Raw genomic sequence first — 16,194 nt, forward strand, 5'->3', positions numbered from 1 at the left:
TGTGTACCTCTTTCTTACTATTGTTCTTTAATGTTCTCTTGTCACCCCAAGTAGACTCATCCTCCTCTTCCTCCTCTCTGGTTTATGACGGGATCTCCCCTAGAGGCCCAATTCAGTCCATTCTCTCCTATCTGTTGTTCAACGTGCAGTCTTCATGAGCAAGATATCAGAGTGAAGGCAATGACAATGAAGGACGGGAAATTCAAGGTCCAGTCAGGGGTAGGACTGCAGGTCAGCGGAGACGAGCAACAGAAATAGACATCAGGAGGGCTCGAGTGGGTCAATAAAAAAGCCTGTAGATCAACCTCAAAACTGTGCTCTTCCTAGAGTGGAAGGAAACCCTCCATTCCCTCCCCAGCCCGCAATCGGAAGAGGAAATACTTATAATAGAACACGTCACAAGTAGAATTTCCCAGCTTGAAGGGTATATTTTTAGATAGAAGATTCTCTTTCCAGTTACTTGGTCAAGCCAACCCGTATTGCTTCTACCTGTCTCAGTAAAACAGTGTTTTTGGAATGCCCTAACTTTCTTCCAGAACCCTTCTGGTCCTGTCTGTTTAAAGTGGTTCTTTGCATGTGGAGACTCAGCTGACTCAGTGAAAATATAAACTTATTTTAAAGTTCACACTTAGGAATAATTTCTTTTAAAATAATAAAAGTAACATGTGCATTTAAAAATTCAAATAGTACCGAAGAATGTAAAATAAAAATGAAAGTTCCCCTCCCTGACCCCTGTCTTTTAATCCGCAATCTTTGTAAGTTGACTGCTTGATGGTTTCCTGGGTACGCCTCCAGACAATTTTCATACAAATAAAAGGGTATCTTTTTTGTGTGTTTGTTTCATTGATTCATCCCATTCTTCCTACTGCTCCTTCTTTTTGCGGGGGGGGAGGGGGGAATGAAGTGTTTTAAAGCAAATCGCAGACATCGTGTCCATTTGCTTGTAAATATTTCCATATATATTTCCAACAGATAAGGACTTGAACTAATAACCACACTGGCTGTTGTCCCATCTCACGGGATCAACAGTTGTTACATGAGATTATGGAACACCCAGGCATTTCTTCAGTGTGTTAAAATAACACTCAAAAGTGTTATTTTATAATTTTATAATCAGGATCAAAATAAGCTTCTCCCCTCGCATTTTTATATGTGTCTTCACATGTCCTTTCATCCATAACTCCTGCCCTTTTAAAAAATGTTATTTCCTTGTTGAAGAAACTGGGTCATTGTTCCAGCAGATTTTCCCACATTCTGAGTTTGGCTAATTCTGTCCCGTCTGTGTGTTTAGCATGTTGTTTAAATCACTTGTATTTCCAGGGAACTGCTCGTTAGATAGACGCCTGATTAAATTTTGTGTAAGAGTATTTCACAACTGGCTTATCAGAAGATGCACAACGTCTTTTCCCTTTTCAGTGACATTAAGATTAATCAGTGGTTTTGTGTTGTCAGCCTGATCCATCCTCTATAAAGTTCCCTGTCAACCTTTCACCTCATGGTTTCAGCAGCAATTGATTCCCATTTTCTAGAAAACAAAAATAGAAACACCCCAGACATAGTTTCATGTCTTACTTCACCCACTCACTCTTGAATATCTTGGGCATGCTCCTGTATTAGCTTCTATAGCACACCTCATTTTTAAAATACAGCTTCATGGATTTTATTTGTGAGTACATTACACTTTATGTCACAGTTTGCAAATATTTCTGATCCCTCATGATTAAGAAAGGAAAGTTTGAGACCTGAACTCTCCCTGTTGGGATTGTATTTCCCAGTGGCCAAGGCCACTGTGGCACAGACCAATGCCAGTCAATATTGGGAACCCAGTGTCCCAGCAGAGACTCTCCCCCGCGGAGACGGTGGAGGAGAGAGTGAGCGGAGCTTTCCTTGGAGGAAGCAGCTGGTTTGTTTGCTCTTCTGAAAAATTGGAGCGGGTTGGTAGTTCTTCCCAAAGTGGGCAGCGGGGCGCTGGGGCAGCGCAGGGGAAGGCAGTGCATCTTGTTAGCAGCAGCTAGAGGGACAGAAATAAGGGGGTGAAAACCCTGACCTTCAGACCCCCAGTGGCTAAATTGGCAGCGGCAGCATCTGTTTGAGTCATAGCTGAACAAGTCAGCAGTAGGGATCCTAAAATTTGTCTCCACTGGAGTTCAGTTTGTGAGGTTTATGGTGGCCGTTAGGTTTTCAGTCCCTGCCGAGTGTCATTCTCTGTCCCCTTTGATTTGTCTTAGTTTCTGGTCATTTTCCAAGTTCAGGAATTCACAGATGGACTCAAGTCCAGCAGTTTTCTTCCAGAAACAAAGCCCCTGAACTGAGCCCACTCTGAGCTGAGCGAGGACAGGTCAGGCGAAGCCCCTTTGCAGGTGTCTGACTCCTGAGTGGGGGGCGGCCACTGGGAGTAAGACTTCCGGAAGCGAGGCAGAGCGATCGGATTTTGGAAAATGGTACCCAGAGGGAAGTCATGAGATGAATGTGGGTTCCTACCTGAAAAAAAAAAAGCAGCTGCAAAACTTCCTCATGGATAACATCGTGGGATTGCCAGGAAGAAAAAGATTCCAAACCATTTTCAGTGTTCTTGAACTAGCGTTGCGTATACCTTTCTGTTTTCTTTAATGCTCCTTTCTCTCTCCTTCTTCCAAGCCTCCGAAGAGGAAAGTGGAAAGCCTTTTCAGTGTCCAATATGCGGTTTGGTTATTAAAAGGAAGAGTTACTGGAAGCGGCACATGGTGATTCACACAGGTTTGAAAAGCCACCAGTGTCCACTCTGTCCGTTCCGGTGTGCTCGCAAGGACAATCTCAAATCCCACATGAAGGTAAGCCGGCCACAGCAGACCCTTCCAACGAGGCGGGGCACAGCCAAGCAGGAGAGGGGCCACTGTGGGGTGGCAGGGTCAAGGTCCCAAGGTAGATCGCAGTGGAAATAAAGCACCTGGAAAAGTGAAGGTCTTCATGGGCAATTTACAACCAAGAACTTAAAGACGGAGAGAACCTTCAGTGTCTAAATCATATATGTAGTGTAGAGCCGTTCCTCTTAGGGGAGCTGCATCCTAACCAACCCTTGCATGGTGATGCATTTCTGGGGTGCTTGGAGGGGTGGAAAGGGTACAGGAAAGGCCGCTGGACCTGAGCCCCAGAGAGAGGGTGCTTGGGCCCGCCTGCCTAGCTGGAGAGACTGCCCTCTTCTGCTCACAGACCTGGAGGAGCACCTGACAGGAGGTGGGGGGGGACTCTGAAAGACACCTGGGCTTCAACATTAGCACTGTGGGAGGCCAGGCCCTTCCCGACAGGACCGAGTCCTCACTGAGGCTGTCCGTGTCTGGGCTGTCATAATTCCCAGGGTCATACTTACCCAGCAGGTAAGGACATTGTCTTCAATGTCCTGTTGAAAACAGGTGGGCTTGTGCCTGTGATGGACATACAGAGCATTGAGTAGCCTCTGTGTGTCACTCTTCAGTGAGATGGGGGGCAGGGGGCGGGACCTAGTCATCTAGAAATCTTTTTAGCAAATGCCTTTACTACTAAGGGTTTTGTCTGAAATTCAAGGAGGAAACTCAAGATCAAAAGAGAACATGGTTTGAACTGAAATTTTAATCCTAGTGTGCGACTTACTAGCTAAGGGGCCTTGAGCACGTGAGCCCTTAGGCTTAATTTTCTCACCTGTTGAATGGGAGTGGTAATGTTGGAAGATCTATCATTAGTATTTAAAGGAACAGTGTTAGTAAAGGATCTGTCACAGAGATGTTCTTTAATAATGACGTAATTTCAGTAACTATCATCTAACACTTTAATGATAACAATTATTTTTACTGGTATTTTCAATATGGTTTGGCTGTTGACATTGTTTATAAAGTTTTTACTTCCCTGCCATAAGAAGTATAGTCTATGTACATAATTAAGATATTTGCTTTTTTCTAAAGCTTGTCTGATCCTTCTGACTACATCACTAATCACTGTTCGTAATTGTAGCCCTAGAAAATAATGTGAGCAGACAGAACTTATATTGACTATAGGAAATAGCTTAGAAAGTAAAAAAAAATTAAATTCATGATGTTATTTGTTTTCTGTCATTTGCCTTTTTCTGCTGGGAGTAGCATGCCCTTCATCTTCAGAATCCATTTAACCAGGAGTTCCGGTTGGCTGAATTTTAGTGAGCCTACTTAGTTTTTACTTTAACTCTCCTCATCCTCTATCACCTCTTCCCAAAGTAAAACCTCGTATTTTATACCTGCCAAGTGGATTTTGCTAGCAGGACGAGACTTCAAAAGAAGTGCCTTTAAAAGTAAAATTTGTTTTCATTACTGTGTCCTACGCTGTGTTCAGCAATCAGGTCTGACAAATTTAAGGCTTCAGTGAGCAGAAAACTTGCATCTCGCCTGACACCTTGTAAGCCTGGTTTCAGCTCAGGGTCACGTAAAACAACCTATTTATAAACCCATGGTGGGGGGAAAGCTGGGTTTTCAAGAGCAGGGACTACTGACCCTGAAACTGCAGAGAGAAGAGTTGAGGCCGTGATGATACAGACGGGTCGGCCAGGACAGCATCACCGAGGCGAGCGGCGAGGGCTTTGCAGGTGGCGGGGTCTCACGCTGCTTCAGAACAGATCAGTAACCCGCACAGTAAAGCAGCTATGTGAAATTACTGCTCCACTCAAACCTGTCGAGTCCTAACCTGTTGAGCTCCGCCTGAGCTTCTGATAAAGGAGGTGCGGGAAGGGCTCATACAAGTTTAATTTGACCAAGTGGTGTACTGTTTCTTGTCTTTACTCTGCACCTCACTTATGGACCTTTTCTGAAAAAATTCTTTCATCCAAGGACTCGTGGTTTTATTTTCATTACACATACTTGAATTTTGCTACATTTTGCAAATAATAGTCCATATAGAAATATGATCGTTGAGGTTTTAGAAGTCAATGGATGTCCTCCGCTGCCTTCACCGGAGGTTACAAAGATGGGGGTTTTTCTGAAAACGATCTCTGTCTAAGCAGCGGGAGCAGCATAGCCCATAGATGAAGATCTGCGACTGTGTGGTCAGGAAAACCTTAGCTGGAATCTCAGTCCTGTGCCTTCTGGTAGCTGTGAGACTTTGGGCAAATCATCTATCCTCTCCAAGCTCCCATTTCTGTTCATGGAGATAATCATTGTGCGATCTGTCTCATCGAGTTGTTGTAAGAGTTAAATGAGATAATGGAATCAACCACTTAACGGAGCCCAGCTTGGAGAAACGCTAGGTAAATGTAGCTAATACGGTAATTATTACCCGAAAGCCTTCTGAACGTACATTAACGTTTACATTTAGAAGTAAATTAGTGACATGGTCTAATTGGATTTCTCTAAAATAACATTATTGTTTCCTCCTTTCGTGACAGTATCTCTAGTGTTTAATTTGGAAAAACTGGTAAAAAGAAGAATATAAAACTGACCCTTAATCTCATCGCAGAAATAACCCTGAGTGACATTCTCGCGTCTCTCCTTCCATGTTAATTATAGAGGTTCATTTAAGAACAGAGTGGGTTTCTACTTTATTTTCCGACAAGCGCAGCGCTGACAGTGTTCCTACTGGGTGCTAGGCACTGCGTGTTTTTTTAAGCCTGCCTTTCTTCCTTAACACACTGTGCAAATGTTTTTATGAGCAGCAGCAGCAGCAGAAGATGTAAATGCCTCCAGCTTCCTCGGGGTTATCTGAGATTTCCATTAAGTCTTTTACAACTTTCCTGGATGAGTGAGCATACAGGAATTAAATAGGAAATTCATAAGCTGAGGTTGAACAGAAAAGGTGAGAGGATGGCGACGTTAAAGAACATGGGTGAAGTAATGGCAAGAAAAAGGGGACCAGAGTCAGGGCGCCAAGTTCCCCTCGTCTCAGGCCTGCCGTCTAAGGGGCTGTGACTCTGGGGGAAGCCCCTCACCTGGCTGGTCAGGACCCCAAGGGCAGTACAGTGGGTGTTTCCCAAGGTTCCCTGTGTTCCTCTGACTGAGCAGTTGGACCTGCTGATGTAACAGCACCTTCACTTCCCTCCCCTTAGGGTGGGTGGTTGCTTCTGCTGCAAAAGCAAAAAGTGGTTAGTGAGTACATCACTCTGTGGCCTGGAAACAGTGATGTGCCTTAGACAAGTGTGTTTTTTCATGAGCAGAGTAAGAAGGATTTTGAAGTCAGTGTTAAGCATAAGAGAATAAAAATTGTGACCGACAGTGCTTTGCAGTCAGAAGAGAAGGGGAGACACAGCAACAGGAGGACGGAGCTCACACGTCTCTCCAAGGCCAAATGGGGTTCGCAGCCCCTTCGGGAAGGTGTAGCTCAAACAAAATTGTAAGTGCGAGAGTCAACACTGCATCCACAGATTTTTCCACAACTAAATATAGCAAGGCCAGGACCTGGTGGAAAAGCAGCCGCATAAAATACTTGCCTACAGACTCTTTCCATCCAGGGCTCCCTTCCGACTTGAGAACAGGGGCTCGCTCTGTGCTTTTCCTTCTTCCAGAAGTTGCTTCTGGAGCTTCTGTTCTTGGATCAGCTCCTCTCCTCCCCTGGGTCAGAGATGGAAGGACACTTCTAGGGTGGAGTCTGCCCCCTGTACTCTTCAGGGACTACAGAAGCTTTCTGCCCTGTAGTCCAGGGCAGGCTTGGGGCGGGTCCTGTCAGGGTCTCCTGGGGCTGTGACCTGAGGCTCAGAGGTGCCCACCTCTGTGTGAATTGGGTGGAGGAGTAGTAGGAATTCTTCCTGATCCGGTGAGAAAGCAAATGACCGACCAGCTCCAGAGTGAGATCCCTTTGTTGTGAAAGCACAGAGCGGGGTGATGTTCACAGCCAGTGACACTGTGGCTTCCCAGCCCAGTGCCGCCCAGCGCTGCCCCGCCCTCCAGACCTGGCAGAGAAGGGCTTTAATGGGCAAGACTTTGCTGCAACTGAATTTAAGTTTCGATGGTGATTTCTGTTGAGAAAATTCATGCTTCGGGGGACCAGAATGTCTTCTGCTGTTTTTTTCAAAAAGCCACAGTGGGGTGCTGTAGCAACAGGATCTCACCGTTAATGTTTAATTCCTTTGCTTTTGTTGGTCACTTAACATTATTTAAAAGTATGTTTTGGCTGGTGAATAATACTTTTGGATTGCATTCAGAATGCATAAACAGCTGTAGTAAAACTTGCTCTCTTGGAAAGGAGGCCTTTGCAGAGGGGCCAGGTGGTACAGTGGATTCACGGACTGGCCCTTAACCTTGGTTCGACCTGGGTTCAAATCCCACCTAGGTCACCCCAGACAGATGAGACGTCCATTTTGTTTTGCTTTTGAATTCCCATCACTGTCTTGTTTGCCCAGATCATACATCTCCCCAAATCATTTGGCCCAAATCCACGCAATTGGCAGTTTTTATGCGAGGGAAGGCCAGTCCTGAAAGTAGCAGGGTGCGGCGGGGCAGCGCTGAAGTGTGCTGGCGGAGATGAAAGGGGGGTTAACAAGCTGAGGAGCACCTGCCAGCCCAAAGCCTGGCTCGGGCCAGGGCAATGCTTTCCTCACTTTTTCAAGTGCTAAATTTGGTAGTGACCGGAAGAAAAAAAAGTTCCTCGCAATTTTTACCGGTATAGACGTGCATGCAAGACTGGAGCTGTATTTCGGAGCGTGCATGTGTCCACTGCAGACGCCTGAATCACCGCAGTGGGAAGCACTGGTTTCATCCCGCTGAGAGTCCTTGGTGGGGATCCTGCTGGCGTGCTGCAGTCGCCCCTGCACACTCTGCTTTGTTCACATGTAATTTTGCTCATGCCACTTGCCCTGGGGTCTCAGTTTCTGTGTCTATAAAATGGGAACACTCTGAAGACATCTTTTTCCACATCCTTAACTACCTAGAAAAGCATTTTGAAAAATTGAAATTATGTTTGTAAAACGTCACTAATTCTCTGGGCGACAGTCCTTGGGAACATGCTAAGTATTACTATGATGAGAGGATTTACATGACAGGTGACCTGTTTTGACCCCAACGAGTAATTAGGTAAGTTTGCATTCTGCTCGGTGTGTAACGTTTTCTCTGAGGACACGGACGGAGATCAGATGACCAGACTATTAAGAGGGTTCTGCCCCGATGGCCTCCACGGGCCGACACCACCCTCCGTCATGCACACGGCTCTAATAGTGGACTCTTAACCTACTGGGACCCGCTTTATGTTTCGGGATGACCTCATCACTTGGAGCACAGCAGTGCAATGCCCCCCTCTGGTTACTTCATTTCCTGGGCCAACCCTCTGTGCTGTGAGGAGATCGTTGATGGCTAGTGCGGATGCGCAGCGCGGCGTTGCCCATGAGCACACGGGGCAGCTCACTGTTCTTGCTTCTCCGTCAGGTTCATCAGCACCAGGACCGGGGAGAGACCTTCCAGTGCCAGCTGTGCCCTTTCACCTCCTCACGCCACTTCAGCCTGAAGCTCCACATGCGTTGCCACCAGCACTTCCTGAGGACAGAAGCCAAGGTGAAGGAGGAGATCCCAGACCCAGATGTCAAGGGATCTCCCCACCTCAGTGACAGTGCCTGCCTGGGGCAGCAAAGGGAAGGAGGAGGGACAGAGCTAGTGGGGACCATGATGACGGCCAACACTCCAGAGAGGACTAGCCAGGGTGGGGCTGGCATCTCGCCTTTGCTGGTGAAGGAGGAGCCCAAGGAAGATAACGGCCTGCCAGCCTCCTTTACCCTGAATGCTGCCGACAGGCCGGCCAACCACACAAAGCTGAAAGACCCCTCCGAGTATGTGGCCAACAGTGCGTCAGCATTGTTCAGCCAGGACATCTCTGTTAAGATGGCGTCTGATTTTCTCATGAAGCTGTCAGGTACTTGAATAGGGTTGTATTCTCTCTCTCTCTCTGTGTCTCCCCGCCCCTTCTCTGCCAGTATTTTCATCTGTAAAATGAACTGGTAGCACTAGATGATTGCAAGGTCCCTTTAAATTCCGGTAGTCTGCACCTGTACACAGTTCCCCCTGGACTGTTTCCCCAGTCCTTTGGAAGTAGGCCTTGCTGTGATTTGGGTCTGGAAACAGCGGGGCTGACAGATGGCCTTCGGGGTTTTCTCCTTTATGGACTCTTGCTGTGGGGGAAAGGTCGCCTGGTGAGCCAGCTCAGTGGCAGTTCTTTGTGTGACCTTGGCCCTTACTGAACTTGTCTCTGCCTTGGGTTCTTTAAAGTGCTGTGCGGAACACTTCAGTTTGCATTACTCAAGTTCTTTGTTTTTAATTTGAAAGATTTTTTCAAAGGGCCTATATGCAGAGGCTACTATTAGGAATTAGAGACTTTTAAAATTTGATTCAGTGGTAAAGATTATCTTAGAATTAGTTTTTTTCCCAGTGGAAATCTTTTTGTTGTGATAAAACGTACCCAACACGAAATTAACCATGTTTGAGTGTGCAGGTCTTCGGCGTGAAGCACATTCATATTGTTGTGTGACCACCATCACCGTCCATCTCCACTCTTTTCACCTTTTCATTAGACAGTAGCTCCCTCCCCCCAACTCCTGGTGACCGCTCTTGCTCTTTCTGTCTTTATGAACTTGACCTCAGGTAAAGTAGAATTCGAATTTTTGAAAAAATTATTTTTCAACGTGCCCAAATGCCTTTTGAAAGATAAGGAGTATGAGTTGTAAACAGTTATTTTTATTAATTGATATCAGTCATTTTCACCATCAAATTATATGCGGTTTTTTAAAAAGTTTTTGTCTTTTTTTGTTTGATTGTTTTCAATGGCTTTGGCCAAGTTTATGGAGTTGAATGGGGCATGTAGAGACATTGACGGGGCTGCATTGCCTGACTGTCTTTAGAACGATAAGACATTGTGGGGTTGTGCTGCTACTCATTTCATTTTTTTGAGGTACAATTTTAAATTTTAAAGGCAGTGTGGAGGGTGGGGAAAGGTCGGCTGAGAATCGGTTCTGTCTTGCAGTGCAGACGGCAGTCCCCACGATGGTTTCCAAATGCCATTTCAGCTCTTTGGAGAGTGACAATACCCTTTTAAATGGAGAATAATTGGTCACCGCCTTCCTTTAAATGGACTGTGAGTCGCATTTCACTAAATGTCATTGCCAGGTGAATTAGAGGCTCAGTTTCACTCTGAAGACCCCATGCTCAGTGACACTTCAGTCAGGTCTTCTGGAATGTCCCTGACACCCCAGATCTCTGCCCCTCAGGAGTGCCCAGCGCTAGTTGGAAGGAAGGAGAAAAGGTAGGGGATGGAAATGAGGCGTCACAGGAATGAGCTTCAGAGAAAAAGAGAGCAGAGTCCAGGGAGGCGAGCAGACCTGCGCTGTGAGTGAGGTGCGAGTGAGGCACTCCTACTCTGGGAGTGGTCAAGTCCTAGGAGTTCAAGTGCACCTGACTGGGCTCAGACAAACAGGAGGCTCTCTGCTGCCCCACCCCCATGCCACCTTCCTTTTCTTCCAGCTCATCTGAGGGGAATTGAGCTTTTAGAGACTGCGGGTTTTGTACTGAAACATTGTTGAAACAAGGAGGGGGTGCTGAGGAGAGGGAGGGATGGGCAGCCTGCTGGTGTCCCTTTGCTCCCTTTGGTTTTTACCTCCCCATCATCTTTGGTTCTTCCTTGATGGTCTCTCCCGCCAACAGCAGAGCCCAAGGGGCTCCTTTTCTGGACTCTGCTAGTGCAAAACCAGGGAACGCAAAGGGCATCTTGGCTGAGCAGAGCACAGAAAGAGACAGACATCTTACTAAGGGGGAAAACCAAGGGTGGGTGAGTAACTCCTAGTAGGGGGTTATTCCCTAGACTCCACCATGCTGGGAAGTTTTCAAACCTGCAGCAGGACGGATTGGATAAAACACTTGGTGTAGGATACACCACTCTGCTGGGCTCAGCCCTGGTGCCCTACATCCGGCTGTAACTAACTCCAGACCCAATCTCAGGGGGCTTAACTGAATACCAGAATTGCAAACAGGAGTTCCACCAGCACCAAAGCCAGTCAGTACCTTAAGGTAAAAAAAACTGTGCCTTCTATTGTGATCTCAGCTAGCTGTTGAAGGGACTTGTTTGCAGTTTGGCAGTCACAGTATTTACCAACTGATCAATTGGCAGAAGAAAACAGATAACAAATGCACACTGTTTATGCAAAAGGCCCATGCAGCTATTTTATGGTGGCTTACTAAAGGTCCTGAAACCTGACTTGTGTGCACTGTTACCTAGCAACCTGTTACGAAGTCACTGGGGAGTGAGGTGCATCGGTAATTTTTTTGTGTGTGTGCATATTTGGATGTAAATGTAAACTCGGCGACTGTGGCAATGCAGCCCACGGAAGAAGAAGGTATGTTCCAAGGAGAGGAATACATTTTCTGGAGGAAAATTTTTTTTAAATTCCACTAGCTCTTTGGATGGCCGAGCCCTGTAATTGATAGCTGCCGTCACTGTGGTGCTGTGTGTGCCCGACTGTGTCCGTGGCTCTGATTCTGGGACCAGAGGACCAAATACCAGAGAACTGCGGCTGAGTGTCTAGCTCTTTCCCTGCTCAAATGTAGTGCAGTCATGGTCAACATTGGGCCTTGTCCCTTGGCGTCACAACGACACCATTGTTCTTGCGCCGAGTGTTAGCTGGGCTCTGTGCGCGCACCTGCTGAGGCTGCCAGGAGCAGCTGTTGGTGGGCCCAGCGTCTGTGAGTGTCTGTGCCAACCTCATCACTGTCCACAGAACTGGAGCACAGTGACAGAATCAAGCATGTACATACCTACTTGTTTCCAAAAGAGAGATGGGAAACACTCGATTCTTTCTTACTTGGTTATCAAGGGGAGTCTTTCTTGCTCTTTCCACTAAAACTGAGAACAGAGATGACCTTAGGGAAGCCGGTGGGATTAAAAAGCACGGGTGGAATGCTGCTTTAAACAGACTCTCCACCTTCCTCCCACCCACACCCCGATTTCGACGACATATCCCACCCAGCTCATGTGCTTGTGAAATCGAACCCCTTCTCCCAGTCATCACCTGATGCTTCTTCTGCCTGAGCCCACACTTAACATTCCTTGGTCCTTCAAGATCAGTGCTGTTCCCTGGAACCGAGGCTTTCCAGGCCTGGCACCATAATTGAATTAGGGAAGAGAATGGGCCAGCCCCTCCTGCTGGCTTTCTAGGCTGTGAGAAAAAATGATTTTGTAAACTTTGCTCAGGGTTTTGGCCTAGAAGGCAGGTCTTTGAGGGCTACAGCCCTACTTGTTTGCATAGATCTTTCTTGAGAGCCAGGAGACGTATGCAGGTCGTTGCATCTCTGGGCAGGGGATCCAGGGGCTGCATGACCGGGGTGTGCAGGGGAGAGGGCTCACCTGAGCTCAGAGCACGGACGTTCCTGCTGCTTCTGTGCCTTCTCTCTGCGACCCAGCACCCAGCAGCAGGTCTAACTTTGGAGTTTTTTGCTTTGTTTTGTTTTTAATGCTAGGGTCCAGGCCACTCCCAGAAATTAGGATTCAATTGTTCTGGGATAAGGCCTAGTCATTGATATTCTCTTTAAAATCCTCAAATGATTTCAACATGCAACCAAGACCGAGGACCACTTATGTGGAATATAAACTTGGTACCTGGTACAGCTTCTTTTCAGTACAGCTTTCTTCCCTTGCTTTGTATCCCGGGCCATAATAGGGGCGCAGTGGTGTGAGGTGGGTCTGGGGCCTTCCACAGAGGTCAAGGTTGCCATGGGTGAGAGGCCTGGATGAGTCATGTTCATTAAACCCCATGTTCTTCCTCGTGGGGCCTTGTGACAGGAGAATTAGAAGAAACATTTTCATGTTCTCTAGTTAGAACTAGGAAGTCTCATGCCTCATCTAAAACATCGAGGGGCTGGGCGTATCATTACTGAGGCCTGATTAAACGTTGCCTGCTATGGCCTTACATCATGTCTCTTTCTGAAAACTACACTTTTCAAGATGTATAATTTAATTCTGGCTCTCCAAATTATAACCCAGGCCTTGACAGAAACTTGGCCCCTCAGTTGTTGGCTGGGAATATCTTTTTGTCTCTGATTGTTGAAAATAAAAGATACAAGTCATTTCAAGTATTTTTAACTTGGAAACAGGCAAAAAAAAATTTATACAGCCTTCCACATTTTGTTAGTTTCATAAACTCACTGCTGAAGTGATCTTAACTGGGAGACACGGACTTTTGAAAGCAGTGACTTACTTACAAATGGGTACAAGCAGAATTGCTTTTAATTTCTTAGGAGCACGGCTATAAAATAGCCAGTGTCTTCTTGTATAAACGAATGGTGGCTGGTGAATGTATTTGCGTCCCACAGACCTTTGTTCTGCCACTGCCGTCTATTTCATCCCTTCTGTGCACCTGAGGATACAGGATGGTTAGTCTTTGAAGGGCCGCTGCCCTATCTATGCTGGGATACATCTGTTTGTGCTTCTGCAGAAGGAGGGATGATGGTAGACACCCAGTAGACCAGGTTGTCCTTATTGCCTGGCGGCTCTGAGGGGCCTTTCTGTTAAACAACTCAACAAACTAGCTGTCTTTCCAGTAAGTGCCATCTTGGGGCATTCACGCCCAAGGACTTCAGTGCCAGTGGCCAGGGGGCTCTCCCGCACCCCACGCCTGGGTGCCTTCCCCAGTGGGTGTATTTTTGGCCACCTTCCTTTGCGTCTTCAGGTTGGCCCCCTCTTGTTAACCCTGCCTCACTTGTCTCCTGCTGTGCACTCCCCGACCATATGACTAGAATCCCTGGTGTCAGAAGCTGCATTTAGGGACTTCACATGCAGGCAGCCTGAATGCCCTTATGAAATCCTGGATTTTAGTATTGAACCTGGGGGTGATTCCCACGAGCAAGAGAGTGTGATGCTTTCCTGGCCTTCAATGACTTGCGCCTCCATGAAACCAGAGCTGATCTGTGTCACAGAGAGAAGCAGGTAACATTACAAGAAAGCAGGACTTGGATGAGTCCCCAGCCATAGGTGGGGACTTTGTTTTCCTTGGCAGTCACTTATATAGCATCTACTCTGTTCCATGAACACATGAACTTCATAGCAACCCTATAGCAAGATGGCATGCCCATTTACAGATGGAATCCAAGAAACAGAGAGGTTAAGAGACTTGCCCAGGTTTACACAGTTAGTAAGTGGCAGAGCTGGGGCTCTAAGCCAGGGGGCCTGGCTCCGGCATTTCCTCCGCCCGTCTGCCGTACCCCAGATCACAGAGGAAGGAAGCAGCGAAACTGGACCTTGGCTCCATCCTCTGTCCTTTGTTGTTGTAAAGGAAGCAGAGCCCCCCAGCACGGGGGCCCTTCTCCGAGTGCCGTGTGCTCCATGCCATTGGAAGTTACGTGGACACTTCTCGGCTTTTCAGGAATCGTTCAGTGCCAGTAGAGTAGTAACCATAAGGCCAATTTATATTTCCATAGGGCTTTCTAGTGTGTAGTGTGTTTCCAAGTACACTGTCTGTTACCAAGTGTGCATCTGAGGAAACCGAGACTCGGTGTAAATTCTGTAGAAGGGTCATGACCGGAAGCCAGACCTTGCTTTCCTCGGTGAGCTAGACTGAGCATCCCTCGTTCTAGAACTACCTGCGGAATAGTTTTTTCATCTTGACAGACCCCCTGGGAAAACTAATCAGAGTCTACATTTCTGCAAAACTGAATTTGGCTCATTTTCTTCCTTCCCTGAGAAGTACACCTTCTTCTACTTACTGCTGCTGCTACTATTGTTACTATCTACTATTATTATTGTAAGCACCATTACCAGTCAATTGTGTTTACACGAAGCAGGGCGGCGTGCCAACAACTTCATGTAAGTTCTCGTTTAACCCTCCCGACAGCCCTGCATGGTCAACAGTATTAAACCTATTCTGTAGATGAGAAAGCTGAGGCGTTAAGGCTTCATGTACAAGGAACAGAACAAAGATCCAGCTCCGCCTAATTGCAAAGCTTTGGCTCACGACCACTTAATTAGCTATTACCTAATTTTTTTTCTCAGCCGAGCGAACTGTCTTTTTGACCTCCGTCTGTTGCGCTGGTTATTTTCCTTGGCTTCAAACCATGGCATCATTTCTACATGTTAATTCAGTCGCTAATCTGGTTAGACTTTTGTGTGTCTTCAAAATAGACCTACAATCCGTCGTTCACGTGCAGCTGACAGCTTGCCCCTCCAGCTCCCTCCCTGACGCCTTCTTCACGCCGAGGTCCCCCTGCCCCCAGGCCCTCCGAGGCATTCAGAAGGACACTTCTTCTAGCGCCTCTTGCATCAGTTTATGCCCCCACCTGCTCCTTCCTGCCAAGTAACCCCATCCCCGCTTCTCTCAAGGAAAACACGTACAGTCTTCACCAGCTCACAGACATGGCGCCCCTCTCGTTTCCATTGCTCAGCCTTGTGTTGTTTCAGGAGCCTGATCATTTGAAGAGGAGCATCCCATGTGTCTTCTTCCTATTAGATGAAATGGGAGAGGGGGCTTTTGAAAAAAATAATAATGTTATTAAAGCTAAAATAGCTATCTTAATGTACCTCTGACCCACAGTGGGATCTCTGTGGAGAATTTCTAGCGACGTCGGGCCCCATCCCTGATACCTTCCCCTACTGCTGGGCCCTCCCAAGTGCTAGCCTTTCCTTCCAAGACTAGTCCCCAAGGTTAAACCTTTCCTGGTATTCTGGCCTTTAGTGTTTGCCCCCACTGTGAACTCCAGTGATACTTGGAGCCTTTATCACCTGGGTTGGCACTTGCATTATGGCTGGTCCCTTCTATTGCTATGTATTTGTCTTGCTTCTTCAGCTATTTCAAGTTGTTGGGGGTGGGGAGAGATCAGGCTTCTTTTACAATATCTTTTTCTTTGAATCATCCACAGTGTATTCCATGATGGACTATAAGGGAAACATTCTAATAGTCATTCTGGAAGTCAGGTTTGCAGAGGCTGTGATGTTACTTCCCTTAATAAAGATTTGCAGATCCATAACCACATCCGTGATGCTGTAAGAGAAAAGATGGGGTGGGGATCAGTGGTCTACAGAGAGTAAGCAGGCCATGTAAAGACAGCCCCAGTGAGTGTGAGTGAGTGAGTGAGTGAGTGACTGTGAGTGAGTGAGCTCCGTGTGGTCTCAGGCCTTATGTCCCGGGACCTCAGCTTGTAGGGCCAGGACTAGGAACTGCAGTCTGTGGCACTCACAGACTTCCACAGCTTAGCAGCTCAAAACGATAACCATTTTCTTGGTGTAAGATTTTGTGGACTGGCAATCGGGGCAGGGCTCCACAGT

At 47.0% G+C, this 16,194-nt stretch overlaps 1 protein-coding gene across 7 annotated transcripts in view; it reads left to right on the forward strand.

Moving 5' to 3' along the window:
* Window positions 1-16,194, forward strand: part of ZNF827 (zinc finger protein 827) — a 165,318-nt gene that overhangs the window by 39,151 nt on the left and 109,973 nt on the right. For all 7 annotated transcript variants that reach the window (XM_037058445.1, XM_037058442.1, XM_037058444.1 and 4 more), the window contains 2 exons: window positions 2,638-2,810; window positions 8,328-8,808. In XM_037058445.1, the coding sequence (XP_036914340.1) occupies window positions 2,638-2,810; window positions 8,328-8,808 (654 nt within the window). The remainder of the gene's footprint in view (window positions 1-2,637; window positions 2,811-8,327; window positions 8,809-16,194) is intronic.

The sequence above is a fragment of the Sturnira hondurensis genome, unplaced genomic scaffold, assembly GCF_014824575.4.
Source record: "Sturnira hondurensis isolate 20B ecotype Veracruz unplaced genomic scaffold, ASM1482457v3 Scaffold0010128, whole genome shotgun sequence".
NCBI lineage: Eukaryota > Metazoa > Chordata > Mammalia > Chiroptera > Phyllostomidae > Sturnira > Sturnira hondurensis.